At 40.3% G+C, this 25,313-nt stretch overlaps 1 protein-coding gene across 4 annotated transcripts in view; it reads right to left on the bottom strand.

Annotated features, from left to right (window-relative positions):
* Window positions 1-3,216: 3,216 nt before the first annotated feature.
* Parg (poly(ADP-ribose) glycohydrolase) overlaps window positions 3,217-25,313 on the bottom strand; it is a 108,667-nt gene continuing 86,570 nt past the window's right edge. For all 4 annotated transcript variants that reach the window (XM_059274112.1, XM_059274110.1, XM_059274109.1 and 1 more), the window contains 4 exons: window positions 23,377-23,485; window positions 13,275-13,380; window positions 5,109-5,237; window positions 3,217-4,271 (listed from right to left, as the gene is read on the bottom strand). In XM_059274112.1, the coding sequence (XP_059130095.1) occupies window positions 4,117-4,271; window positions 5,109-5,237; window positions 13,275-13,380; window positions 23,377-23,485 (499 nt within the window). In that variant the 3' untranslated portion in view covers window positions 3,217-4,116. The remainder of the gene's footprint in view (window positions 4,272-5,108; window positions 5,238-13,274; window positions 13,381-23,376; window positions 23,486-25,313) is intronic.

Genomic DNA, 25,313 nt, shown 5'->3' with positions numbered 1-25,313 from the left:
AAATCTACAGGCAAAGTGTTCATCAAATCCTTAAGACATACTAAATGTCTTAAATGACACATGCACACAAAATCTCAAACAAACAGTGAATAATTATTTGAGGGAAAAAGAAGGCCATGACAAATGGGGGCTGGAATTTCATACACTGTCCTTATAAAACTCCTAAGACCTCTCCTGCTCCCCAAATGTAGAATCTTCACAACACATTAATTGTACATGAAAAACCAAGAGGCATAAAAATAAGAGCAGTCATTAGGTTAAAATAGGCAGTTCTTCTGACCAGTTTGGGGAACCTGCCACCTGTGGGCTCCATGGATTCTTGTGGTGTCTAGGGAACAGGGACTCAGGGTGCTCTACTATTGGGCAGTGGACCATGGTGGGCAGTAGATTCTTGTGGTGTCTAGGGAACAGGGACTGAGGGTGCTCTACTATTGGGCAGTGGACCATGGTGGGCAATAGATTCTTGTGGTGTCTAGGGAACAGGGACTCAGGGTGCTCTACTGTTGGGCAATGGACCATGGTGGGCAACGGCTTTGTGCAGTTTGATCTAGGGAGTCTCACACTGGAATGCCTCTTCCTTCCAAAGAGCACAGATTATTGTGAGCTCCTGTTCCAGCAACGACTGGACTTGTGTCCATCCATGTCATCCCTCCTCCAACACATACACAAGCAGATCGGTGGGTGGTGTCTACAGGCATCAGAGTTGAGGCTTTTTTGAGCTTTCTCTTTAAACTGGATACAATGGACCAGGGCTTACTTGCATCAGAGAAAAGCCACAAGAGTGAAGTTACAGATTCTGGAGAAGGGAGGAAGAAGCAGATAAGAATCTACACAGACATCTCACTTTTAGTTAAGGTTTCAAGAAACTTGCAGTTCTACCACAGCCCAACCTTTTAAGTATATTCCGAAGTGGGACTCGATTTGTGGTTCCTAGAACATTACATATTAGAGAGAAATATTTGGTCCTGTAAACACAGGGCTTAGTTGCATCTCCTTTTCAAGTTCACCTTTGAACACAGACGTCACTGTAGCCAGCAATGACAGAGAAAATTCTCTGAATGTGCTCCAGTGTAAATAATCACCCATGGCAAAGCATAACTATTTAGTTTCGGCATCTTTCATTTGAAAACTCCAAATCTGAATTGATTCCAAATCCAAAACTTAGGGGAACAGACATGATGCCACAAGTAAAAAAAATCCTACATCTGAAATCATGTAATATGCCCTAACTGAAATGGAGGCACACTGGACCTATGTTATAAAATGAGCCTTAGGTGTGTGGGTAGGGGATAGAATGAAATACTAATGAGCTACATTGTGAGGCCTGGGTTGCATCTGTTGAGCTCAGGGTACAAATCCAGTGTTAGAGCACACGCAGTGCCCTGAGTTCCATACTCAGTAGGGGTGACAGTGTAGGTCTTCTTTGTAAGAAAGACGTCAGTAGAGGAAAATGAAAAGAATAGACTCAGTTCAATCTCAAAACGACAAGAGCAAACTTTTATTGGCTTGAGAGGCTGATGTCCCCAAATCCTGTGACTTGGTATTTGAGGGTGCAGGAGAACGTGCCATGTAGTCTGAGAACAATTTTTGTAGTGCCTTGAGAGAGGCAGGGCATGGCTTTGTTAGACCCAGAAACTGTCTTTTTGAAATTGCAGGATGGGAGAGAGTCTGCCTGCTTTTGTGACCTCTGAGTTTCAGGGCACAAGGTGAGGTGGGCTGCTTTCTGGACTTCTATGGGTGGCAGATTTCTTGACACCTTGGGCCTGTTTTATGGCCCTGGTTTGGAGAGCAGTGGGGTCTTTTATCCTTTCATAATGAACTCCTAGAGGTAGAGCTGGCCTCACATATGCTAGCCTCAGGCGTCCACTAACTCACTAGAGGAACAGGCTGTACTGTGTAGAGCAACCAGCAGTCGGTAGACAACTCAACTGCTTGATGCTCAGTTCCCAGTGGGTTACTAGTTTATCTGCTAGCTCAATGAGGTAAGAGATTCAGAGACAAGTTTAAAATATTAACTAGAATACAGCGAGCATTCGAATTCAATTCTCCTCATTAAATGCCCTATCGGTTACTGTACATTGCTTCCTTAAGTGGATGAGTTAGAAATTAAAAATGAGCTTTATTAAAAACTTAAGATTTCCAAACTTGGTAAATTAAAGGAGGAAAGAGTCAACAACATGAAATAAAACAAATGCTACACGAAAGAGAATAAAAAGGTGCCCTTAAACAAAATAGATATGAATGCTATTACACCCTTCCCCCTTTATACAGAAGCTCTTCAAGGATAGTTCTCTGTGTGGTCCTCCCGCCTCAGTCTGCTCAGCTTCATTAACCTGTGCTCATCAGAACACACTAACATCAACACACACTGGCACACACTCCTCAGGCTTAATTCTTGGCAAGCCCCTAAGCATATAGATATATGTCACTAGCCCTGCACAGCACTAAGAGCTGGGCCGAGCTTCTGCACTCTGGAACATTAGGCTAGGTGGCCTTTTAGCCTAGATCTACAGTTTCTGTTAGAATTGTTTCTGTCATCATTTGCCTGCCTAGAGGGAAAGGTGTGGGAATGGAAAAAGAAGGAAATGCAATATATCTATAAATCGCTTAGTAAAGCACAGAACAGCTGGAAGAGAAAGAGATTTTATTTAGGATCAGTGGGGATAAGGCCAGACTCCTCTAAATTTGGGAGCTGATCAAAGTCTTAGTTGTTGCAGTAAAGAGCTTCCTCCATGACAAGTGGTCGCCTTCATGTGCCAAAGCCCATTATCCTCCCGCTCTCTCTATAAAAGAGCTAAGACCCTGGCCCAGGCCCCGTTTTCCTGCCAGTGATGGCAAAGGAGTTTAGAGCATGTAACAAGAGCTTCTTAATAATAGGACTTGATTTCTATTGGGCTTTCCTGACAGCCAGACTGCAAACAGAACTTCATTTAAGACTACTTTGGAAATCCGAAACAGTGTTTTTGTGATTAAATTCTAATCAGTTAACGCAGATTGCCTTTGGTTTTCAGATTAACCTGACAAAGACATCAATTACCATTTACCTTGTTGATGGTTTTAAAAATACAAATGTGAATAACAGATTTTAAATAGAGCTCTGATAAAGCCCAAACCTAATTGTTTCCCATCTCGGTTGTTGGATTTATGTGCTCCTGCAGACACACAATTAGAGAGCACATGTTTATATGTATAAATAAAATATAAGTGATATGAGAATTTCTGACAAATGATTTATTAATGAAAACGTATTAACTCTAAGCTTTACTGCCAGAGAAACTTCAATATGTACACGAGCATGAAGTTTTCAGTCCCCAACCTTTGGTTACATGAATAAGCCTTAAGCGCCACAGAGCAAACATTGATCCTAATTGCAAAAGAAAAACAAACAAATCCCCCCTGACTCTTGAATCTCATTTCTCTACATCATATGAGGAAGACTCTTTGATTCTACTTTTCTTTCCTCTCAGTTAGCTTCTAAAATAGTGCCAATAAAAATGAAGGTGGGGAAAGGATAGACAAACCATTGCTTGTAGGGATGATGTTTCCAGACTAACTGGAAATTAGTCTGTCTTAGATAGAAAATAGTTTTAGCCTAAGATCCTGGCATTAAGTAACATAAGAAAAACTTCAACTCTTAATTTTCAAAATTCAAAATATAGACAATGGAAGCCTAACAGCGGTCGGGAGCGAAAGGCTCCCAGGGACATTTGTAGCAGTCTCCACTTGAGATTCCTGGATTTGAACCTCCTCCAGGCAAATGGCATCTGCTAGCCACCAAAGCCATCTGGAGAATACACAGACAAGAAGAAAGAGACCTCAAAGCTGAGTGCAACCTTCCATAGGGTTCACAAGAAATCTGATTGGCAAAATAAAGAAAAGTCAAGAATAAAGACTGAAGGAGAAGAAAAACAGAAGAAAACATATTCAAGCCCACGTCAATAGGACGAACGGGGCTCAGATGTACAAATGACAATTGCATGTAGAGAAGGGTTGCATCCTTGATTACAAATGTGGATTATATACACATTTATATTAGAAGTCAGTTCATACATGACACCCCACAGTTCAAACAGGACATCTCTGAGAGGTGAGAGGAAGTCTCACTCCCTTGGTTTCTCAGGTCCCTGTCTTTTGTCCTGGCTGGTCAGTGGTCTCTGCACTTGATTCAACAGCATGGTATATGAATGGATAGAGCTTGATGTCTGGTCCAGGGGTGGAACAGTTTCTGCATTCTTCATTGTAGTACCGTAGTAACAACTTATACACTTTTCCTAGAGAGTGAAAGGCCAGAACAATTTGCATATTAAGTTATATTGATGGAAAAACTTCAAAAACAAAAACAAAAACAAAAAAACACTGCTATTTTAACTTATCTTAAATATCACAAGTTTAGATTTGGCTTCTAAAAATATAGTATGAATTTCTAATGCCTAGAAGGCTTTCCTGGACATAAACTTGAACATTTAAGAGATACTTTAAAGGAACTTAGGCTATGATTGCTGGCTGTCCATGATCCAATGTCCATGCACTGTCTATAGAGTTCACTGCAACCCCAGCTGTATACCCAGCTCCCAGAGGAGCAACATACTTGATGAGCACACTGCCTTCTCATAAATTTGACGGATGAAGACTTGAGGATTGTCAGGTTTGAATTTATCTTTTCCCCTCCCCCACTTCCCTCCATCCCTTCCTCTCACATGTGTATACTCTCATAAACCCTTTAGAGATTTCCATATAAATAAAAGTAAACATGGACATAAATTCTAGCTTCCTAACTTTACTTTCTTTTAGACAGGGCTCACTATTATCCTATTATCCCAGACTGGCCTAGAACTAATAACCCTCCCAACTTGCTGGGATTATAGGTACATACCACCATGCCTGGCTAGAGACTTCACTCTAAGATGATAAACTTAAGTCAGTATCATGACTGAAATTCTGCCAGGAAACAAACCAAAGCTCTGCAGAAGCTGCCTGCTTAAGTGCTCTGTCACTCCCTGAGCTCCAGCCAAACCGTCCTCCCTATGATCCACCAGACTTAGCAAGTGTTCTTCCCGGACGGTACACATCCATCTAGATACCAAGTGTCAAGTCTATCTCCTACTCACCGACATTCAGTTTCTTCTCAGTAAGGAAAGTGTGCATGCTGTAAATGTCTCTCATCAATTCTGAGTCCCCAAAGGTGAAATAAACCACATCGCGTTCAGCTGCAGCAGCGGCCAGTATCTGTATTAAGGCTGTAACAAAGAGAACAGGCAGTTATGTCATGGCGCTTCCTATCAATACACTGTTAGCTCTTTTAACCAGCTACAGAGGCTGTATGCCACAGATTTATCCTGCATTAAGGATTTACAAATCCAATGCACATGCTATTAGGTACAGTGACTACAAGATAACACAAATTATCCAGTTTATGACTCTCAGGTATGCTTGGAGAATAACATTCAACTGCAACAATCTCACAGTTACCTTCTCTGGACCACAAAGGAAAAGTTCATTTGAAGCAGCAAACCAAAGCATAAAGGTAGTATTTATAATTATTTCTATTAATCTTGAATTATTTTTCTGTTTGCTCGATTTAATAATTTTGTCCCATTACACACTCACTGGTCTTTTGCATCGCAGCCCTATTTGGGAGGTTCTGATGCTGTCACTTGACTGCTACAAGCATTCTCCACCCAAGTTGCTAAGCACACCTGTATCCTTCCAGCACTCACACCTATTGGTCCCTGCCACAGGGAGTCAGTGTTGCTGAAGATGCAGAGATGGGTAACCCCCTGGTGTGTTAGAACAGAAAAACAACTGAGAACCACTACCTCCAATCAAGGCTACAAATCTGCTGTATTTAAGAAAGGGAAAACAATGCACATTAACTTATGCTTAAATGGTCCCATAGGTAAAGGCACTTGCTGCCAAGCCTAAAAACGTGAATTCAATCCCTGGACCCACATGGTAGAAGTAAAAACTGGATTCCCACAAGTTGTTCTCTGCCCTCTACATGTAGTGTATGTACACACATGCACATAATTAATTGAAATTATAAAATGAGTATGCTATTTTTATCCTTTTTTTTTTTTTTTTTTTTTTTAAAAATAAAGTCTTACTTTTGTAGGTTCAGGCTGGTCTTGAACTCACAATCCTTCCGCCTCAGTGACTTGCTTGAGTGCTGGGATTAGAAGAGTGTGCTACCATGCCTACCTATTATTATTTCTGACAATGCATGTGATTCTAAAATACCATCCAGATCCTGTCCTGCTTTTTAAACCATATTTACTGAGTATCTACAACCTGGAGATACCATGATGAGGTCTCATTAATCTTAGAATGTTGAAAGTAATTAATTTCAAAACAAAGGTAAGTTTTAATTAAAATTGCTCAACCAACTTATGCATACATTAAAACTTCAGAAGTCCCAGTTTTAAAAGGTTCCTAATTAACCTTAAAGTACACATAAAAATGAAAACTAATGAATTGTCATCTTCCTTTACCAAAACATATCATGTTTTATTTTTTAGAGAAAATGAGAAGTTGGCTTTCAATGGTAGGAAAGGACCAGTCTATCGGTCTTGATTTCACACCTGTCTCTGTTCTAGTAACCCTACTGCACAGACATAAGCTGGACCAGGAAGGATACAGAGACAGGGATCCACATCAGTCCCCACCTCTGCTAGCTTTATTCAGCCACTTTGGCTTGCTCTCTTAGCCTCGTTTTCTCAGTTACACAACAGAGTTGAACTAAATGATTCTTAGAAACTCTCAGTTAGGATTCCCTAATTACTATTATAAGTTTTCTGTCCGTATCAGATGTTAAGACTGTAACTACAAAAATGAAATTTCCAGGGAGATAAATTAGTCTTGACCTTAAATACATCATTAAGTCATTGACAAAGCATTTAAAATTTTTTCATTGTTTATTTTATGTGCATTTGGTGTTTTGTCTGCATGCATGTCTGTGTGAGGGAGTCAGATCCCCTGGAACTGGAGTTACAGACAGTTGTGAGCTATATGGGATATATAGGTGCTGGGAATTGAATCGGGTCCTCTGGAAGACTACACAGTGAGTGCTCTTAACCATTGAGCCATCTCTCCAGTATTTTAAATGGCACCATCTACAGCAACCACTGTCTATGACACCTCCAAGGTCTTTGCAAACCTCTAGAATTAAACCTTATGATTTAAGTGAACTCACTTGCATTAGAAGTTAGATGAGAATAAATTTAATGGGCTATGGGGACAGATGCCAAGTCTGCTATAAAAGCTTATAATTCTAGCTCAAGCATACATAGGTGCCAAAATAATCACTTAAATTAACCTGTAGGGAGCTTGGTTTTAATTTTCTTTTTGGCAACCATGTTATACCATGAGGAAAAAAAAAACAAATATGAATAAGCTGAAAAAGCAATATACTATGTCCTGTTACAGCAAATGAACCAAGCAAATATGGGTAAGATAGGGCCAGGTATGGTGGCACACACCTTTAATCCCAGCACTAGGGAGGGAGAACCACGTGGTTCTTAGGTTCAAGGCCAGCCTGGTCTACTGAGCAAGTTCCTGGACAGCCAGTGCTATAGAGAGCGAGGTGTCAGATAACAAAAACTCATACACAGGTGGTATCTGAGGCTATCACATGTAATATTAGTAGTGCCTACTAACATGGAGCTTATAGCAGATGAACTCTACTAAAGATAAGCTCATTTAATTTTTGCAGAAACAGAACAAGATAACTAGTATTACAGACATGTTGAAAACTGTTAATTGTCCAAGGACACCTAGTAAAATGCAGTAGAGCTGAGATTTGAACCCTGTATTCTGACTCAAAACTCCATGCTCTTATCCAGTTCACTGCTTCCAAGCTGCAATACAAAATCACTCTGCATGAGGCCAAGCAGACCATGGGCCAGACACAAGGTTTCCTGAACCTGTTTATTTGCATTACTTGAGTGTATTCTGGCAAGAAGGCTCAAATGGGACAGATGTGAAAGTACTTGCCCACGCTTTCCTACTGAATTCAGTCTTCTGAGCACTCACACACTCTTGGCTGCTCTGACAGTCTCCAGCTTTGCTTGTTAAACCCCAAGGTACAGATGGTGTTTACACCAGAAAGCGCTCTTGTAGGCCAACTCTCACACCCAGAGTATTCCTTTCCCTGGCTACTGTTCTTAGTTTTGACTTACCTGCCCTCTTACTACAGCATCACTAAGTTCCATCTTTAGTCTACTCATCTGCTTTAAACAGTCTTTCCTCAAGGCCACCACTCTACCTGAAATGCTGTATCACTTTCCTCACTCTGTGACTAAACACCTAACAAAGCAACTGAAGAACAGAAGTCTGTGTGGTCGCACTTTAGGATACTGACTGTACCGTACTTACGACGGTCTGTCTCAATCAAGTGATTTCTATTGAAAACATTCGAAAATGCACTTAATCATCTAGCCTACTGAACATCCTAGTCTAGTGCCACAGTGTCGTGGAGTTTCAGGTGTGTGCCTTCTTGCTCACGACTACAGGGTGACTGGTAGCTGTGTTATCCTGCTGTTGTCCGGCACCATGAGAGTTATTATTGATTATTATTATTAGGATCTATTATTATATCACATATCCTCAGCTTGGGAAAAGAGCAAATTCAAGATTTGAAGCACGTTTTCTACCTACCTAAGGCCTAAAGAAACATTGTTTGCCAGGGATTATCAGGGGAGTTCAGACTCCAAGGCTCTTTCCTGTGTCTTCCAGAGAAACAGGGCCCAGCTGGCAAGAGGGCATACAGCGTCACTACTGGCACACAGACAGAGTACAGGAGGTTACCCGCAGCTCCTGGGGTCTAGCAGACAGCCCTCTGCTCTCCTAGTCCTAAGGCCATTGGTTGCCTGGGGCAGCAGTTGTAATAAATGACATTGGATGAATTAAGAGATGAAAGTATTCTCTTTATGCTTTTTTACTATAGATCAAGTGTGGTGGCACATGCCTGTAACATTAGCACTTGGGAAGCTGAGGCAAGATCCTGAGTTCAAGACCTGCCTGGGCTATATAGTGAGTTCTAGGTCTGCTGCCAGGATATATAGGAAAACCCTGTCTCAAAAAACAAATAAATAAACAAAAACCCAACTTATTAAATTAATAAATGATTATCCTAATGTACAACTAGAGAAGCTAACATTGAGTTGTTGTCAACTGTGAAACTTGTGTACTATTAGGCAACACATATCTCAAAAATACTTGCTTATATTTTTAAATAAAGATATAAAAGCTTAAGGATTTATATACACCTGTGTTGTCCATGAAATGTTTGGTAAGTTTTTGTTGTTATTGTTGTTACAAAAACAATACATAGCCTGGTGGTGGTGGCACACACCTTTGATCCCAGCACTTGGGAGGCAGAGGCAGGAGGATCTCTGTGAGTTTGAGGCCACCCTGGCCTACAGAGTGAATCCCAGGACAGACTCCAAAGCTACACAGAGAAACCCTGTCTCGACCATCCCCCCAAATTCCCCCCCCCAAAAACCCCCAAACAAAACAAAGAAACAATACATATAGCAATAACCAAACTATCCCCCACATACCAAAAAGAAAGTATGTTATGTCTCTATTACCACTTAAAGGAAATTGTGGTTATTTTTTACACATATATAGATAAACATAGAGAACCTCAGATTGTATATGCAGTTTTATATGCATAATTTAATTTTGAAAATTATTCACATGGTATGTTTGTTCATTTCCCCTCTAAGTAGGAATATTCCAAAGACATCTTTCCATTTCAGCAGATGTATTTCTGTAATGGTTTAATGTGTAATATTTTATTTCATAAATGCCCTACATCTTTTTCTGTATAAAAATTAAAGTGTAAGTAAGCAGTGCTATAGTACTTGCCTAACATGCAAATGGCCCTGGGTTTGATCCCCAGCACAGTTAGAAACAACACTGAACAAAATCATGGTGTAGGTAACCACTGTCCCACTGAAGGACACAATGACTAGTACTCTAATGACTATTCAAGCAAGTGCATGTGAGAGAGTTAGAGTAACTCTTAAGTCTAAATCTCAGGAACTGAGAAAATGACTGACACGAGAGGAATCTTTGAACATCATCCTGATGGTGCAAGCAAGACTGTGGGAAAGAAAGGGTTTATAAGCCACAAAGAGAAGGACATAGATGAACACATTTATAAAGCTTTCCATTGTCCAGCACAAATGACCACGGTTTATGGCAGACCAGGTTTTGGGATTGATGACATGAATCTAGTCATTCATTTTACTTAAGAGAAAAACAGAAAAAAAAGAAGTATCTGTCATAAGATCAGTAAGTCCAGAGTAAAAAACAGGTTTCCTCAAACAAATTCAACATGAGAATTTCCTAAAATAAATCTCACAAATTCCTTCCTTTGTTGACTTTCAAACATAAAGAAAAAAAATGCACCAGGCAATTTATGTGTTGAACTTGAAGGAAATATGGTGGTCTTCAAAATGAGGGGACAAGAAAGGCTATTCTAAAGATGTCACTAAAATGTGACACATAAAATTAATTCGATATGGCATTTAACCAAAAAGCTAAAAAAGAAAGGAAAAAAAACAAACTGAAAAAATGTCTGTAACATAGGCTATGAACACTGAACCTTTTTAATTTATTTTTTCTTTTTCATTTTTGGTTTTGGTTTTTCAAGACAGAGTTTCCCTGTGTAGCTTTGCGCCTTTCCTGGATCTCACTTTGTAGTCTAAGCTGGCCTCGAACTCACAGAGATCCGCCTGCCTCTGCCTCCCAAGTGCTGGGATTAAAGGCGTGAGACATCACCTTTTTTAATGTACCAGGAATTGTTACTGACCAGAGAAAGAACAACTATCTCAAAATATATGAGGAGGAGGCATGAAAAAACAATTCACAGAAACAAACAAAAATGTGCACTAGGGGTTGGGGATTTAGCTCAGTGGTAGAGCGCTTGCCTAGCAAGCGCAAGGCCCTGGGTTTGGTCCTCAGCTCCGGAAAAAGAAAAAGAAAAAGGGAAAAAAAAATGCACTAGTGGGGAAAACTGCTGAATGTCGGAGTAGCTGGATACTGGTCTATCTCACCTTCCTGAGCTGGTCCTACAGCCCTAAGGGACAGTCCACATCAAGTATCAAAATATAAAGGACACATATTCTAGGAGTTACTCTTACTTGAGGAAATTTATCCTAAGTAAAAATAGCGCACAAATCAATCGTACCAAATAGAGAATCTCTGAACTGCGATATATATGGACTTAGAACACAATACTATGTAGCCATTAAAATAATTGGCAATAAGTCTGTATTTTTGGTATCAAAAACTATCAGAATGCAGGTTTTAAAAAGGGGTTATGGATGAAATTATGGTGTGAATCCATTCATGTCAGATGGCTATACAGAATTTTTTCACAAAGCTACTTAAATGGATGGCTACCAAAACACTGCCAGTGAGTTTTGGTGATGTTTCTATACCTAAGGGCACCTTTCTGGGTTTTGGAACAGTGAGTGTGTCACTTTTATGAAAATAACAAGCTTTTCATTATGGGGATGATTCTACTGTGACAGACATACCTGTTTCCTTCCTAATGAGCTGGTTTTATCAGTGCCTGGCTTGGCTGACAAGGCCAGCTACTCCTTACGTTTGTTGTGACTATTCCTACTGCTCCCTGGAGACTCCCAGCTGGCTCTTAGCACTGTGTTCCTGGAGGGAGCACCTAGACACTTGGAACTGCTGTAGGTTAGTCTGTTGTCCTAATGCGGTGATTCAGGAAATTCCAACTGTATTAGTTCTCTGTCAGTTTGACATAAGCTAAAGTCAAGAGAAGAGGGAACCTCAATTGAAAACACGCCTCCACCAAATTGGCCTTGTGGGGCATTTTTTTTTTTTTTTAAATAATTATTGATGTGTGGGGGTCCAGCTCACTGTGGGCAGCCCCACTCCTGGGCAGCTGGATGCTATGAGAAGTCAGGCTGAGCAAACTATGGGAAACAAGCCAGGAAGCAGCACCCTCCATGGCCTCTGCATCAGCTCCTCCTACCTCCAGGGTCCTACCCTGACTTCCCTCAGGACGGACTATTACCTGGAAGTGTAAGCTGAAATAACCCTTTCCTCCCTAAGTTGCTTTTGGTCAGTGTTTTATCACAATAGAAACCTTCAGCCATATGGGTAATGATCTAATCAACATTCCTGTGTAATGAAAACCCAATCTGAGCACCAAAAGTGAGCAGAATTTTATGGCTGAACACACTGACATTTAACGACAAAGAGGTGATTTAACACTATTGGGAGAGGTTGTCAAAACTCCCAATTGTCTTCCAGGCTTTATCCTAAGTGTATCTTTTCTGTTCAAAGTATGGAACTTAAGCATTCTGGGAGTTATTCTAGTAAATTTTCAAACTTGAAGGGATCAGGAAGCAAAATGCAGGAGACCTGGGGACCAACCTCCTGAGCCTTGTGGCTATAACCTGAAGTAAAGGCAGCCATGTGGAAGACTATGCCCTAACCTGTACTCATTCCAGGAAGGTAAGTGTCAAACTGTACTATGGTACTTCTAGCTTATGTCAGACCATTGGGGTGAAATGGAGCAGTGGTCACCCTGCTTTCTACATTTTATGAATTCAAATCAAGTGGATGTGCTAACTATAAAGGGCTAGTAGCTTTGCAAACAGTGTTTTGTAATGTCTCATCCTTCTTGGGTATCCAAATGCCTCCTGGTCTGTGCCACTCGTGCAGCTCCCCTAGGCCATATGACCACCGCACTGTATATATCAGAGCCTCAGCCACTCCATGCCACATCTGTCTATGCCTTTCTTTCATATACTGGGCTGTGGCTGTTGAAAAGAGAGACCACAGCTTATTTACCTTGTACTCTCAATGCTCATAGCACGGCAGATGGGCCATTTGTTTAGTGAATGAATGAAGGAGTTCAGTGAATCACACTGTCCATAAACAGCACTCCAGTGAGAAACATGCTGGAGTGGGCACTTCGGTTTGGAACATCAGAGTTGGTTTTGCAGTTTTCTTTCCCTTGACCTTTCTACATTCAGCAAAACACTGTGGGATCTGGTTGATCAAGGAGCTAAGCAAACCTCTGCATGGAAATAGTAACTGAAGCTAAGAATTCCTTCGAACACAGCAAGAAAAAGAGGATGGTGCCAAATGCTCTTTTTCATCCTTGGACTTTTATAGTCTCCTACGACACAACACGAGATTAGACTTTAGCCACTGACTAACTCCTCTCTCCAGCCCTCCCACCCCAGTTAGCAAGCTACTGCCTTTCTCCACAGTGACTGACTTACCTTTTAATCGAGCATCACCCCCAAAGGCGCCACAGCCCCAGTTTCCTGTGGCCACTGCAGAAAGATTCTCAGGAGGAACTCCAGGACGGAGAAATCCACAGTAAGCCTGCAGGATAAAAGAGATACCAGTGAGCAGACAGCAACAGCACCCTCTGGCTGAAGGGCTGAGATCGGCATCCACTGTCAAGTTTTGTTCTCATTCCCATTTTCTTTAGGGACAAAATAAAAGGGGAAAACAGAGGAGTACGATGTGAAGGACAGTAAGAACTGAAAAATTCTAGTATTTGTTTAGATGCAACTGCTTTGATGTTGGGCAAATCAACCCACTCAAACCAGTAAGTCTCAGCTGCTCTATCCAGTGAAATAACAGAAGTGGACTACCGGATGGATGGATGTCAAGACCCTGTGCCGGGGCCCCGAGAACGACAACTCGGACAACACACTTGCTCAGCACTTCCGCACACTTCCGGTCAGTGTCCTTCTTTTGTAGAGTCAGGGTCCCTGCAGTGCTTCACTGGCCTTCAAGAGTCAGAGTCAGTTTTGTGGTTTCCTCCTCTCTACACTCAGCTAGACACTGGGGTTAGACTAAGAACCACAGCTTTAAAAGGGATTCTTACATTCTGTAACAAAATCTTAGTGCAGACGGTCACTGCCCGTCCCCTTCCTCTCTCTGGCTCCTGAGAGATAAGAACAAAATGGCCTCTCTCTCAGTCCCACCCCAGTTTCACAGCTCTGTTCTAAGACTAAGAATTTGCCAGTTACCCCTCCAAAGTACATATACAATATACTTTGTACAATATATCCTAAGGATGTTGGATAAGTACTAACTAAATAACAACCTCATTTTGGACACAAGAAGGCCCGAGTTTAAGGTCTCAAAGTTTCTGACTTTTATCTCCTTGCTATCAGCCAAGTCAGTCTTCCTGCCTTTCGAGGGTTCTTAGCGTTGTGAAACTATCAGATGAGTTAAAGAGGTTTACATCAAAGCAAATCTCCTCTAGGGTCTCTCGGGTATCAACCAAAGACAAAAATATAGTCTGTATGCAATACTAAACCAAACTACAAGGATGATCTGTGACCAATGTCCCTAGAGAAAAAACAAGGATAAAGAAAGATGCTTCTGTGAAACCCACATGAAGAAATATAGTAAATTGCTCTCTGAAGTCTCCGTAAAGGTATAAAAATGTATTTTACACACTGTCTGGATGGATTAACAAGGCTATTTCTTTTACCCTTCCTAGGCTGTAAATCCTGACAGTTATTAATTATAAGTTGTTACTAAACCGTTATTCAATACCAAGGTACGGAGCTTATATAAGAACTCACAAATTACCTGTATAATCAGATGGACTGAGCTTCTGAAAATTCCTTTCAGGTCAACAATATGAGAGAGCTCCGTTGGTTTTTTGGCAGGTTCTTCAAAGATGAAGACTCTGACATTCATTATATGAACACGAGGGAGAACAACCCTCTGTCAGAATAAACAACTCTGCCACTGTGTCCTGTCATTTTTTCCTAATCTGCTTAAACAAAGATGAGTTCTTAGCCTCCAAGCTTACTTTTCAGTCCCCTGCCTACCACTATAATCATCCTGGCAGGAGAGACAATACTCTTAGGACACCCTTGTGTTTCTGCCTTTGGTCATTAGAATATGAAGGGAAGGGCTAAAGCCCTGCCACCATTGGAGGAGGAACTCGCCTCTCAGAGGGGATTTCATACACTTCTAACAACTTATTGGACAAGTCTGCAGGACACATAAGCAATGACAGTGATGGGTCAGTGATGGGTGGGACTAGGGCTGCTTACTTATGTATGCCCCTGCCCTCTGGTTAAAGCTAAATCTCAGGTCAAGACCCTTATTTCTTTCCCCTTCCCAACAAAGCCACACTGAACACATCTCCTTTTTTTGTTTTTCACTATGATCTGTCTCTTTAGAGTATTGGAGATGGATGTTTGAACTTAGTGTGTCTAGACTGGCAGAACTTAAACCAGTGGTTCTCAACCTTCCTAATGCTGCCACCTTTTAATACAGTTCCTCATGTTGTAGTGACCCCCAACCATAAAATTATTTTTGTTGCTACTCCATAACTAATTTTGCTACTGTTATGAATCGTAATGTAATTATCTGTGTTTTCTGATTGTCTTAGGCAACCCCTGAGAAAGGGTTTTTCAACCCCAGGGGCCACAACCCACAGGTTAAGGACCACTGAATGTCACTGCCTTAGAAACTCTAAAATTGTCTCTAAGTAACTAGGGTTAAGTCATTTCAATAAGCAAAAATAGCTTAGTTTAGTGATGATCAGGTTTAACTATGGAGAGTTTAAAACACTTAAATTATTGGAAGTAACATCTAACATAAAATGTCTTATTTTTTTGAAAATATGGCCACAGCAAAAACTCTGAAACTGAAATTAAAATGCATTTAATAATTTTTATCAAATACTTTCAGATAAAACTTCTAAAAAATAATTAGATAGAAATTAAATGATTTAGAATTGCATAGTAATATACAAAGGACTGGTTAGAATGATTAAATGTAAAATGCTTTCACTCTGTTAAAGTCAAGCATTTGTAAGTTCAGAAGTACAGTAGTCTCCCAGCATCCTTTAGGGGAGTATTTCAGGATACCACTGAGGATATCAAAGTCTACTTGTGTTCAAGACAGCACACTCTTATATGGCCTACACAACCCTCTGGTATTCTTCAAAGAGTTTAAATCAGCTGGGCAGTGGTGGTGGTGGCAGCGGCGGCGCATGCCTTTAATTCCAGCACTCGGGAGGCAGAGCTAGGAGGATCTCTGTGAGTTTGAGGCCAGCCTGGTCTACAGAGCGAGATCCAGGACAGGCACCAAAACAACACAGAGAAATCCTGTCTCAACCCCCTCCCCCCCCAAAAAAAAGTTTAAATCATGTTTAGCTTTGTAAACACCTGCTAAAATATATGAATTAGCAAGCAATAACATGACAAAAAAAAACCCCTATACATCAGAATGCATGAAGTAAAACGTTTTCAATGAGTCTATGGATGCAGAACCCAGAAGCAATGGAGGGCAATGAGGTAAGGTGCCTGAACCCCTTTAGAGAGTCTACCCAGGGCTGGAGAGATGGCTCAGTGGTTAAGAGCACCGACTGCTCTTCCAGAGGTCCTGAGTTCAATTCCCAGCAACCACATGGTGGCTCACAACCACTTGTAATGAGATCTGGTGCCCTCTTCTGGCCTGCAGGGACACATGTAGGCAGAATACTATATACATAATAAATAAATCTTTGGGGTTGGGGATTTAGCTCAGTGGTAGAGCACTTGCCTAGCAAGCACAAGGCCCTGGGTTAGATCCTCAGCTCAAAAAAAAAAAAAAAAAAAAAAAGAGTCCACCCAGCAACGTCAATTCTTTAGGAGATTAGCAGATCCCCTAAGTGCTGAGATTCTTTCTCCCTTCACAGAAGAACTGAACTTAACACTGGTGAGAAGAAGAGATCAGAAAGGAAGCATTCTTAGAATTTGTCAAGTCCTCACTCCACAAAGTTCTTAGGAGTTCTCTACAGCGCCATATTGGTGAATACTTTTCTGTTCCCCCCAACCAAGGTGGGAATGTTTGAGGAAACTGGCAGAGAAAAGGAAACCAATGTGAACTCAGGCCATGCATTGACCTTTTGTCTCCCAATGCTACAACACAGCAATTCATTCATCCTAATAAATAACTGAAAAAGAGGAAAGTATTCATACCCCAGGAGAAGAAGGAGAAAAAAAAAAATCAATGAACACCTATATGGCAGAATGAGATCTGACAAAGAAGGAAGGAAGAGAGAGGTAACCCTGGACTCCTGAAGGTTGCAAAGGGGAGTGCTGAAAACAAAAACCAACCAACCAAACAAACAAACAAAGAAAAGAAAAATACTGCCATCTAGAATGAAAAACTAGAGACTGAACAGGAAAGTGAAGACCGAGATGTAAGCAGGAAACAAAGAAAAGTGAAAAAGAAATGAAAGAAAGCAGGTCGTTTCCAGAACAGAGCTGGCCAGAGTACTCTGGCACAAACACGTACATACAGACACACACGCACTCTGACTTCAAGGTCACTAGTGACACTTTCAAGTAGATACATTTCAACGATGTTTAACTCTCATGTAAACATATACTACCCCCAGATTTATAATTATTGTTCCTGGAGAACTGTCTATTCATATGAAGTCAACCTATCATACTAGTTTAATCTAAACTAGTCAACAGTTGATACAGAGGTTTTCTATATTCTGTGGTTTCTTAAAAAGTCTTTTAACTTTTTGGAAACGAGAATAAAGTTATACTATAAAGAGCCTTAAAATCATCCTATGCTGTCACAACACATTTGGTAAACCCCTAAATACCCACTGTATAAAGACATTGATTCATATCTTACACATCACAGAACAGACTGAGAATCAGTAAACTATTTACAACCAGGACAGTCATTAAACCAGAGCTCATCAACCCAAACGATTATAAACATTTTGTCATGATGATACGAAAACATGAGAGATTCCAATACAGTCAGATGAAACAGATGATAAAATATGAGATTATAGGTAATTTTTGGGTACATTTATATGACTACATTTGATGTGTAAAGATCTACAAAAACAACTGTTTGAAAGGGAGAATCATGGATGGCTTTGTATTTGAAATAACTATATATTAGCACACAATTTATCCTATTTCTTATTTCTCCTGTCTGTGTGGCCAGTGAGCATCAAGGAATGCCTGTGGAGTCCAGGGGACAACTGCAGAAAACCAGTAGGGATCCAACTCAGGCTACTGTGATTGGTGGCAAGTATCTTTACCTCTTGAGATATCTTACCAGTCCAGTTTCTGGTATTTTTTAAATGAGTAAAATGAAAGAAGTCAATTGAGTTCAGTTTTCTTATTTTTAAAATAAAAAAAAAAATAGATTGGATATCTTCATGATTTGCTGGTTTTATGTACTAAGAACGTCAAAGGAAAACTTCCTAGACATGATACATTTGAACTAAGACTCCAGAAAAAGAATGTGGCATACACTTTGAGATTATAAATGATCAGATAGATATTGAACTTCTTAGAAATATCAGCAGAAAGCACCAATTGGTTTGTTTTTAGGCTTTGATTTAGTAATAACCCCACTCCAAATATAGATCCTAACAAAAATCAATAAAATAGGAAACAGCTGCAATCAACTTGGTTCAATTTCTATCCCAGAAGGCTCCAGGAAATGTATTCATAATGTAACCTCACCTAAACAAGTCTAAGAGGACAAATACAACATTTCATTGGCATCTCATTCTTCCCTTGCAGAGACACCTGACACTTTTACAAGCTGGAGTCACAAATCTTTCCAACACCAGTGTCTAAAATGTGAACCAGCTGATCTCTCCCAGAATTAAAAATACCTTCCCAGTACCAGTTGAACAGAGTAAGACTGATTCATGCTTTTTACAGACCAGCTCTTCCTGCAGGTCCTGATGTAGGTCTAACAGGACAGACGGAGCCTGCATGGAGTGACCTCTTCTAGAGGATTTCTATTCCAGTTGTCATCCCCTCAGCAATGCCTAGTGGCAAACAGGATGCGAGAGCGAAGACGTACACAATGCATTATGGTTGCAGGCTTTGATGCTTCATCTAAAAGATGCTCTATTCTCCCAGTCTACCTTCCATAACGGATGCAAAAATTTAAGCAAGTTATCACTAATACGATCTAACATGTTTGCTCTAAACACAAGTAAAACATAATGAAATACAATACATTATTTCCTCCAACTTGTACTTCCCTTTGATATGATTCTTGATGCTTGTGCCAAAATTCACAAATCTGTTTAATAGATAAGTGTCATTAATAAGGAATAGAATTTACTTTAGGAAGCCCACAGTTTGTTTCCTTCTGTTTTGTTTTTAGTGTGTGTATGTATGTGTGAGAGTCTGTGTGTGGAGGCCTGAAGTGCTGCTAGGTGAATTCCTCTATTGGTGCATCTCCTTTTTTGAGACAGGGTGTCTCCCTGACTGTAGAGCTTGCTGTTTTAGCTAGAATGGCTCGCCAGTGACCACCAGGAATCCACTTGTCTCTGCCTTCTCACTGCTAGGGTTATAGGCACACAGTTTTTCTATATTTTATGTAGGAACTGGGGATCTAAACTCAGACCTCGTGCTGCAAGCACTCTGCCCACAGAGTCACCTCCCTGGTCCCTGTATTAGGTAAGATTAAGATGTTGGGCTGGTGAGGTAGCTCAGTGAGTTAAGGTGCTTGCTACCAAGGCTGCCACTCTGAGCTCAGTCCCTGGAACCCAGATGGTGAGAGGAGAAATGACTCTTGTCAGCTGTCCTGTGACCTCTGCAAGTACACTGTGGCACACCTGTCCTACCACACATGCAAAAGAAATGAATAAAAATGTAACAAAATGGTTTTTAAAAATAAGATGACACCGGCATTTAACAAAATTATTTGTTGTTTTTTTTCTTTTTCAGCAAGAGTTAGAAAACAATTCTTTGCTGAAATAACAAATTTTGTGAACATAGCAATAAATGAAAAGAACATGCATCTAACCCTGGTATGGTGACACAAGCCTGTAATCCCAGCACTCAGAAGGCAAAGGCAGAAGAATTATGAGTTCAAGGCCAGTCTGAGCTATAATAAAACCCTGTCTCAAAAGGGGGGGGGGGGGAAAAAAAAGAACACACATTTATCAATTGGCTTCCCACATGACAGGCCCTGAACCAGGTGCTTTCTCAATATTAGTTTACATGTCGATCAGCTGTATTAAATCTGCACTATTTTTCTTGTCTTGTGGGAATTTAATAAATATGTTGGGAGACAACCTTAAATTTCCTTTAAAAATAAATCAGACAGAAAGGAACACTGGGAAGATTCACCAAATACATTGACACAGTCAAAGTTCCTGAGAACAAGAAAGGGGTGACTGTGGCACATACTTGTAGGACAACAAGGCAGGGAAGACTCGAAGTCATTAAGACTAAATAAGGTGAACAGCAGCGAGGGTCAGACCTAGTAACTAATTTCTTTATGGGAAAAAATTTACATTAAAAAAATGTGATCTGGGGGCTTGAAGTCTAGGTCAGTGATAGGATTCTTGCCTAGCACACGCAAAGTCCCATGTTCTCCCTAGCACCAAGAGACAAAGAAAAAGAAAAGAAGTAGGGGAGGCAGAGGAAGAGAGGGAAGAGGGGAGAGAGAAAACAAAAGGAAGCAGAAGTCAGAAGGACATGGATTTGAACCCTGGCTTGGTCACTGGCCAGCCTTGGGCATGCAACAAATTACTCATGTCCCAGGACTCTGTCCATCTCTAACTAGAGGTGGGAACAGCATCGCTTGTCTTTTGGAGTGGTTAGGATTAAATTGGACCATGCAGCCTTGTATGTCCTGTAAGATGGAAGGCCACTTGAGCCTGGGAGTTCAAGGACAGCCTGTGTGGCATAGCAATACATGTCTCAAGAAGAGGAAGAACTATGACAGCTTTGAAAGTGCTACGTGGAATGCTGAGTACACAATAAGTAATCATTTCATTACCTTTACTACCGTTAGTTATATTAATCGAAAAACAATTCTACTTGCAGTTGACTAAAAAGAGTCTTTTGTAAGTCAAAAGTGAGACTTAACTGCATAGTGATGTCGCTATTGGCAGGTGGAAAACAAATACAAAACTGGGTCACTGTATTCAACAAAAGACAGCACATCTGCTTTATCTGCTGTCTGCTCTACCTGGTGCTGGACTAACTAGGATTTATTTAGTATTTAAAAATATCTAGGAAGTGTTATTTGTAATGTTCTGAGATAATACACTTAAATAATTTCTAAAATATTTAATTTATGCCTAATCATTACCAAGTTCTCTGAAAAATCTTTTGAGATCCTTCCATAAGGCAAGCGTGACTGACCAGAATGAAAAGAAACTCCCCTGTTGCCAGGTTCTTTCAAGATTCACTCTCTGTATATACAGTGCATCTTATAAGTACTCTGTATTCTATAGAAGCAGTTCTCAACCTCTGGGTCACAACCCAGTTGGGGGTCACACAATAGATATCCTACATATCAGATATTTACATTATGATTCCTAACAGTAGCAAAATTACAGTTATGAAGTAACAACAAAATAATTTTATGGTGGGGGGGTCACCACAACATGAGGGAGTGTATTAAAGGGTCACAGCATTAGGAAGGTTGAGAACCACTGTTTTATAGATAAATGTTTTCAGTGTTGGGGATATGTGTCACCAGCCTATTTTTCTATATATACTAATAAACACACACATATACATTACATATACACATATATACTTTATATCTATAACATTTCTGATGTCTTTGGGGACAATAAACTGAAGGTTAGTGATATAAATACATGTAAAGAGCATCAATTAACCATAAGGAATTCTAGAGATTTGTTAGCACCCAAGGATGGCATTAAAATATCATAACTGTGGCTTAATTTCTTTTTAAAAAGACATTTATTCCTCTGTGTGTGTGTGTGTGTGTGTGTGTGTGTGTCAGTACACGAGTGCCATGTAGTGCATATGGAAGGTGGAGGATAATTTATAAGAGTTGGTTTTCTCTTTCTATCACATGAGTCCTGGGGAGCAAGTTATGACTAAGCACATTTTACTTTACTTTTTTTCACATATTTCTTTCAAAACACTTACTTAAACATCTTTCAGTTTCAAAAACCATGTAACAAAGTCCCATAGACATACTTATGTAAAGAACATCCGATGAAAGTCTCAAGATAAATCTTGATACACTCTGTCAGAAAACATCTTGGACTTGAAGGCAATTGCTTCAAGGTGAGAATTCAGAACAGTGAAAACAAGTTATATCTATCTGATTTTTTTTTTTTTTTGAGCACTAGGGATGTAGTCATTAAGCTACATACCAGCCCAGAGCATTCAAAGTGTACACAACTACTTATGAAACAGACTCCTTAGTACCAGCCTGACCTGTAGTGTCAGGAGTGAGCAGTGTGGAAGAACTGTTAACACACAGCTTTGCTGAGGAACTGCTTTAATCAAATTTCAAAACCTGTCTGCTAGACTGGTTCAACTCTGCTGACAGCATATTATTGAAACTCTTTATGAGATTCATTTAAGAACACCAAACATTCAAACAACCTAATAAGCTATATAATAGAAAATAAGTTTATCAATGAATGAGCTGCTCAAATGGCCTCCAATTCTATTCCAAATGCCTCCTTAACTTCAATGGCTGGAAAAGCCACCGTGGCTTGTCTCTAACCAGGCTGATGTCACTGTCGAGTTTCTTGGCAGGTTCCTGCAGAGGTAGCCAGGCTAAACCACAGAACTTGTCACCTTAATAAATAATATCCTAACCAAATCCTACACTGGCAGGAATACACAATGGTTTGCAGAACAGAGTTAATTTTCTTGGTTAGAGAGTAATCTGAGGAACTAAAGAACATCTTAGTTGCTTTGCTTAGGCTCCAAATGCACAGAATAGAATTAACACTCTATTTCATGAGAGAATATATTCATTATAGCACACAGTAGTGAGGATTTGAACAAACAAGAGGTATAGCTCCCTTTTTATTTCTGAAGTAACAAAAGAAAATGACTAGACAGAATACAACATCACAGACTATCACAGTTTCAATCATAAATATGTCAGACGACTAAACCAATAAATAACATGTTTACAGTTTAAGATTGGCACATAATTTGTGACGTTTTAAAATATGTTTTGATCCTGATATCTGTACACCTTATAGAGAAAATATCATGTGACAGATCGAAAACAAAAAAACAAAAACAACTCCATACATAGCTCATTCCTTTCTATATAGTTTCACAATGATAATGTTCTGAAGTCACTAAAAGTACCTGAGGAGATAAATGCGTGTGTGGGGTTTAACATCAAGCAATAGTCTATCTGGCAACACTGGCTAGTAATCAAACAATTACGAAATGGAAAGTACATCTTGTACAAGCTGACAGAACCATTAAATCAGAAGAGCCATGAGCAGATGTACTGACACTGTAAGAATTACCAGAAAGCATTAATTTCAGCATTAATAAAATGGCAGTAAATAGATGACAGCTGCCAGATGAACTCAGAAATAAGGTTACTGGCCTTGTTAAGCTCACGTCTCATTTTCTCAGGCACAAACTGATCGAGGTAGCGTCGGAAGTGAAGTGCATCAATGGCAACGATCTCCGTGCAGCGTCGCTGCCAATCATCCCTGTGAGGGCGGGAAGGGAAGCAGGATAAGGAACAGGTAGAATCCTTCAAGTACGAACCTTGCATGAGTCATGCTGTTGACATTTTGGCAGTGTTACGACATTAAAAACAAGCAAACCATAAGCACAGGTCCCAGGCAAACAGGAGGGCAGGAAGCCATCACAGTTTTAGATTCGGAGGTATGCAGACTGCAGACTGTTGAGTGGTAAACGACAAGTCAAGAGACAACACGAGATGACTGTAAACAAGTACATCATTCACAGGGAGTCTCAGGGCTTAAAGGATTGGGGAGTAAAAAAAACAAACACTGGTCTTTGTTTTCCTCTGTGGTATTTCCTCTGCTTTTGTTTTCAGAGATCGGTACTAAATCACTGGTATATATCATTACCTCATACTGCACAGGAAACAATCCTGAGAAGTCAAGTGTATAAAAAATATGTACCATTCAGTCCAACTTCATAACCTACTCTGCAACTGTCAGCTACAAAAGCTATCTTTAAAATGATCCAGACACGAAAGCAGACAAGATACACTGCTCACAGAAATGAAGGACTACTCGAGGTGATGAGTTTGGAAACCCCAAAAATTCCATCTTGCTTGCGTGTATTGGTAGCCAACTAAGTTTTTATACTAAAGATTAAAAAACCCCTCAAAGCTAGTCTGTGTGTAATTATGGGGATCCACACAGACACCTGTTTCATTACAGGCCTATGTGTCAGAGTTAGCGTCAGTGGTCAACTCCACACACCTGGGGAAGAGGGACCGTCCCCCACTGGACTGGTTGGTGGGCATGTCTGTGGGACATTTTCTTAATTGCTACTTGATATGTAAGGATCCAGCACACTGTAGGCAGTGTCATTCCTGGGCAGGTGTCTTGAGTTGTGTAAGGAAGATAAGCCAGTAAGCAGGATGGTTCAATGGTCTTTTAGCTACTTTTGCTCCTGCCTCTAAGTTCCTGCCTCAAGTCCTAGCCTTCGCTTTCTTTGATGATGGACTATAAACTGTAAGCCAACTAAATAAACCCTTCCTTCCCCAAATTGGTTTGGTCATGTTTTTTTTAACCACATCAGGAGAATCCAAACAAGAACGATATACTCTATAAAATGAAAAGAAAGCATAGGCTGGACTTGACATCACAAACAGTAAGACTGTGGCATAGATACAGCTGCCTCCTTTGGCCAGAACGCTTTTTCATTAAAAGTGAACACAAAGTGACTTCTGCCCCACCTGGCACAGTAAGGTTTCTAGATCATTTCGTGAGTAAGCAAAGATGCTAACATATGACGTTATTTCAAGAGGACAGGGGACAGCAGCAGCAATATCCACTGCAGGCTCTGCGTCAACTAGTATGTGGCATCAGCAAACTGTCCCAACATACATCCCCCCACATCTGATAACATGGAACATTTAAGGATAGCTAAGTAAGACAGCCAAAGGCTCTAAACTCTAATTAGAAATCATTCTAAATTTGGACTTGGAAGTTAATCTCTATAGCTTAGAGACAAAGAGCTGCAGAACTATGCCCTGACGGTTTTTGCCTCAAACTTGAATTTTTAGTCTTCTTTTTCGGTGTGTCAGGCCTGGCAATAGTGTTTTGCCTTCCAAAAAAAAAAAAAAAAAAAAAAAAAAAAAATCTGTGATATTGAATTTAAAAATAATTTAAATGTAGTCACCACATAATGGAGAGAAAATGCTTCACCTAGACAACTTATGCCACCAAGTAAAACCTCCAGTGCCAGATATGGGTTAGAGGTTGTTGAGGTGTTGGCCACAGGGGTCCCATAGACCCCCCACCCCAAACACTACAGGCTACTGCTGGGGCTATAGAT

Source organism: Peromyscus eremicus, chromosome 9, assembly GCF_949786415.1.
Source record: "Peromyscus eremicus chromosome 9, PerEre_H2_v1, whole genome shotgun sequence".
In the NCBI taxonomy this organism is placed as follows: Eukaryota; Metazoa; Chordata; class Mammalia; order Rodentia; family Cricetidae; genus Peromyscus; species Peromyscus eremicus.
Note: the sequence above shows the minus strand (reverse complement) of the source record. Positions and strands in the feature narration are given on the sequence as shown.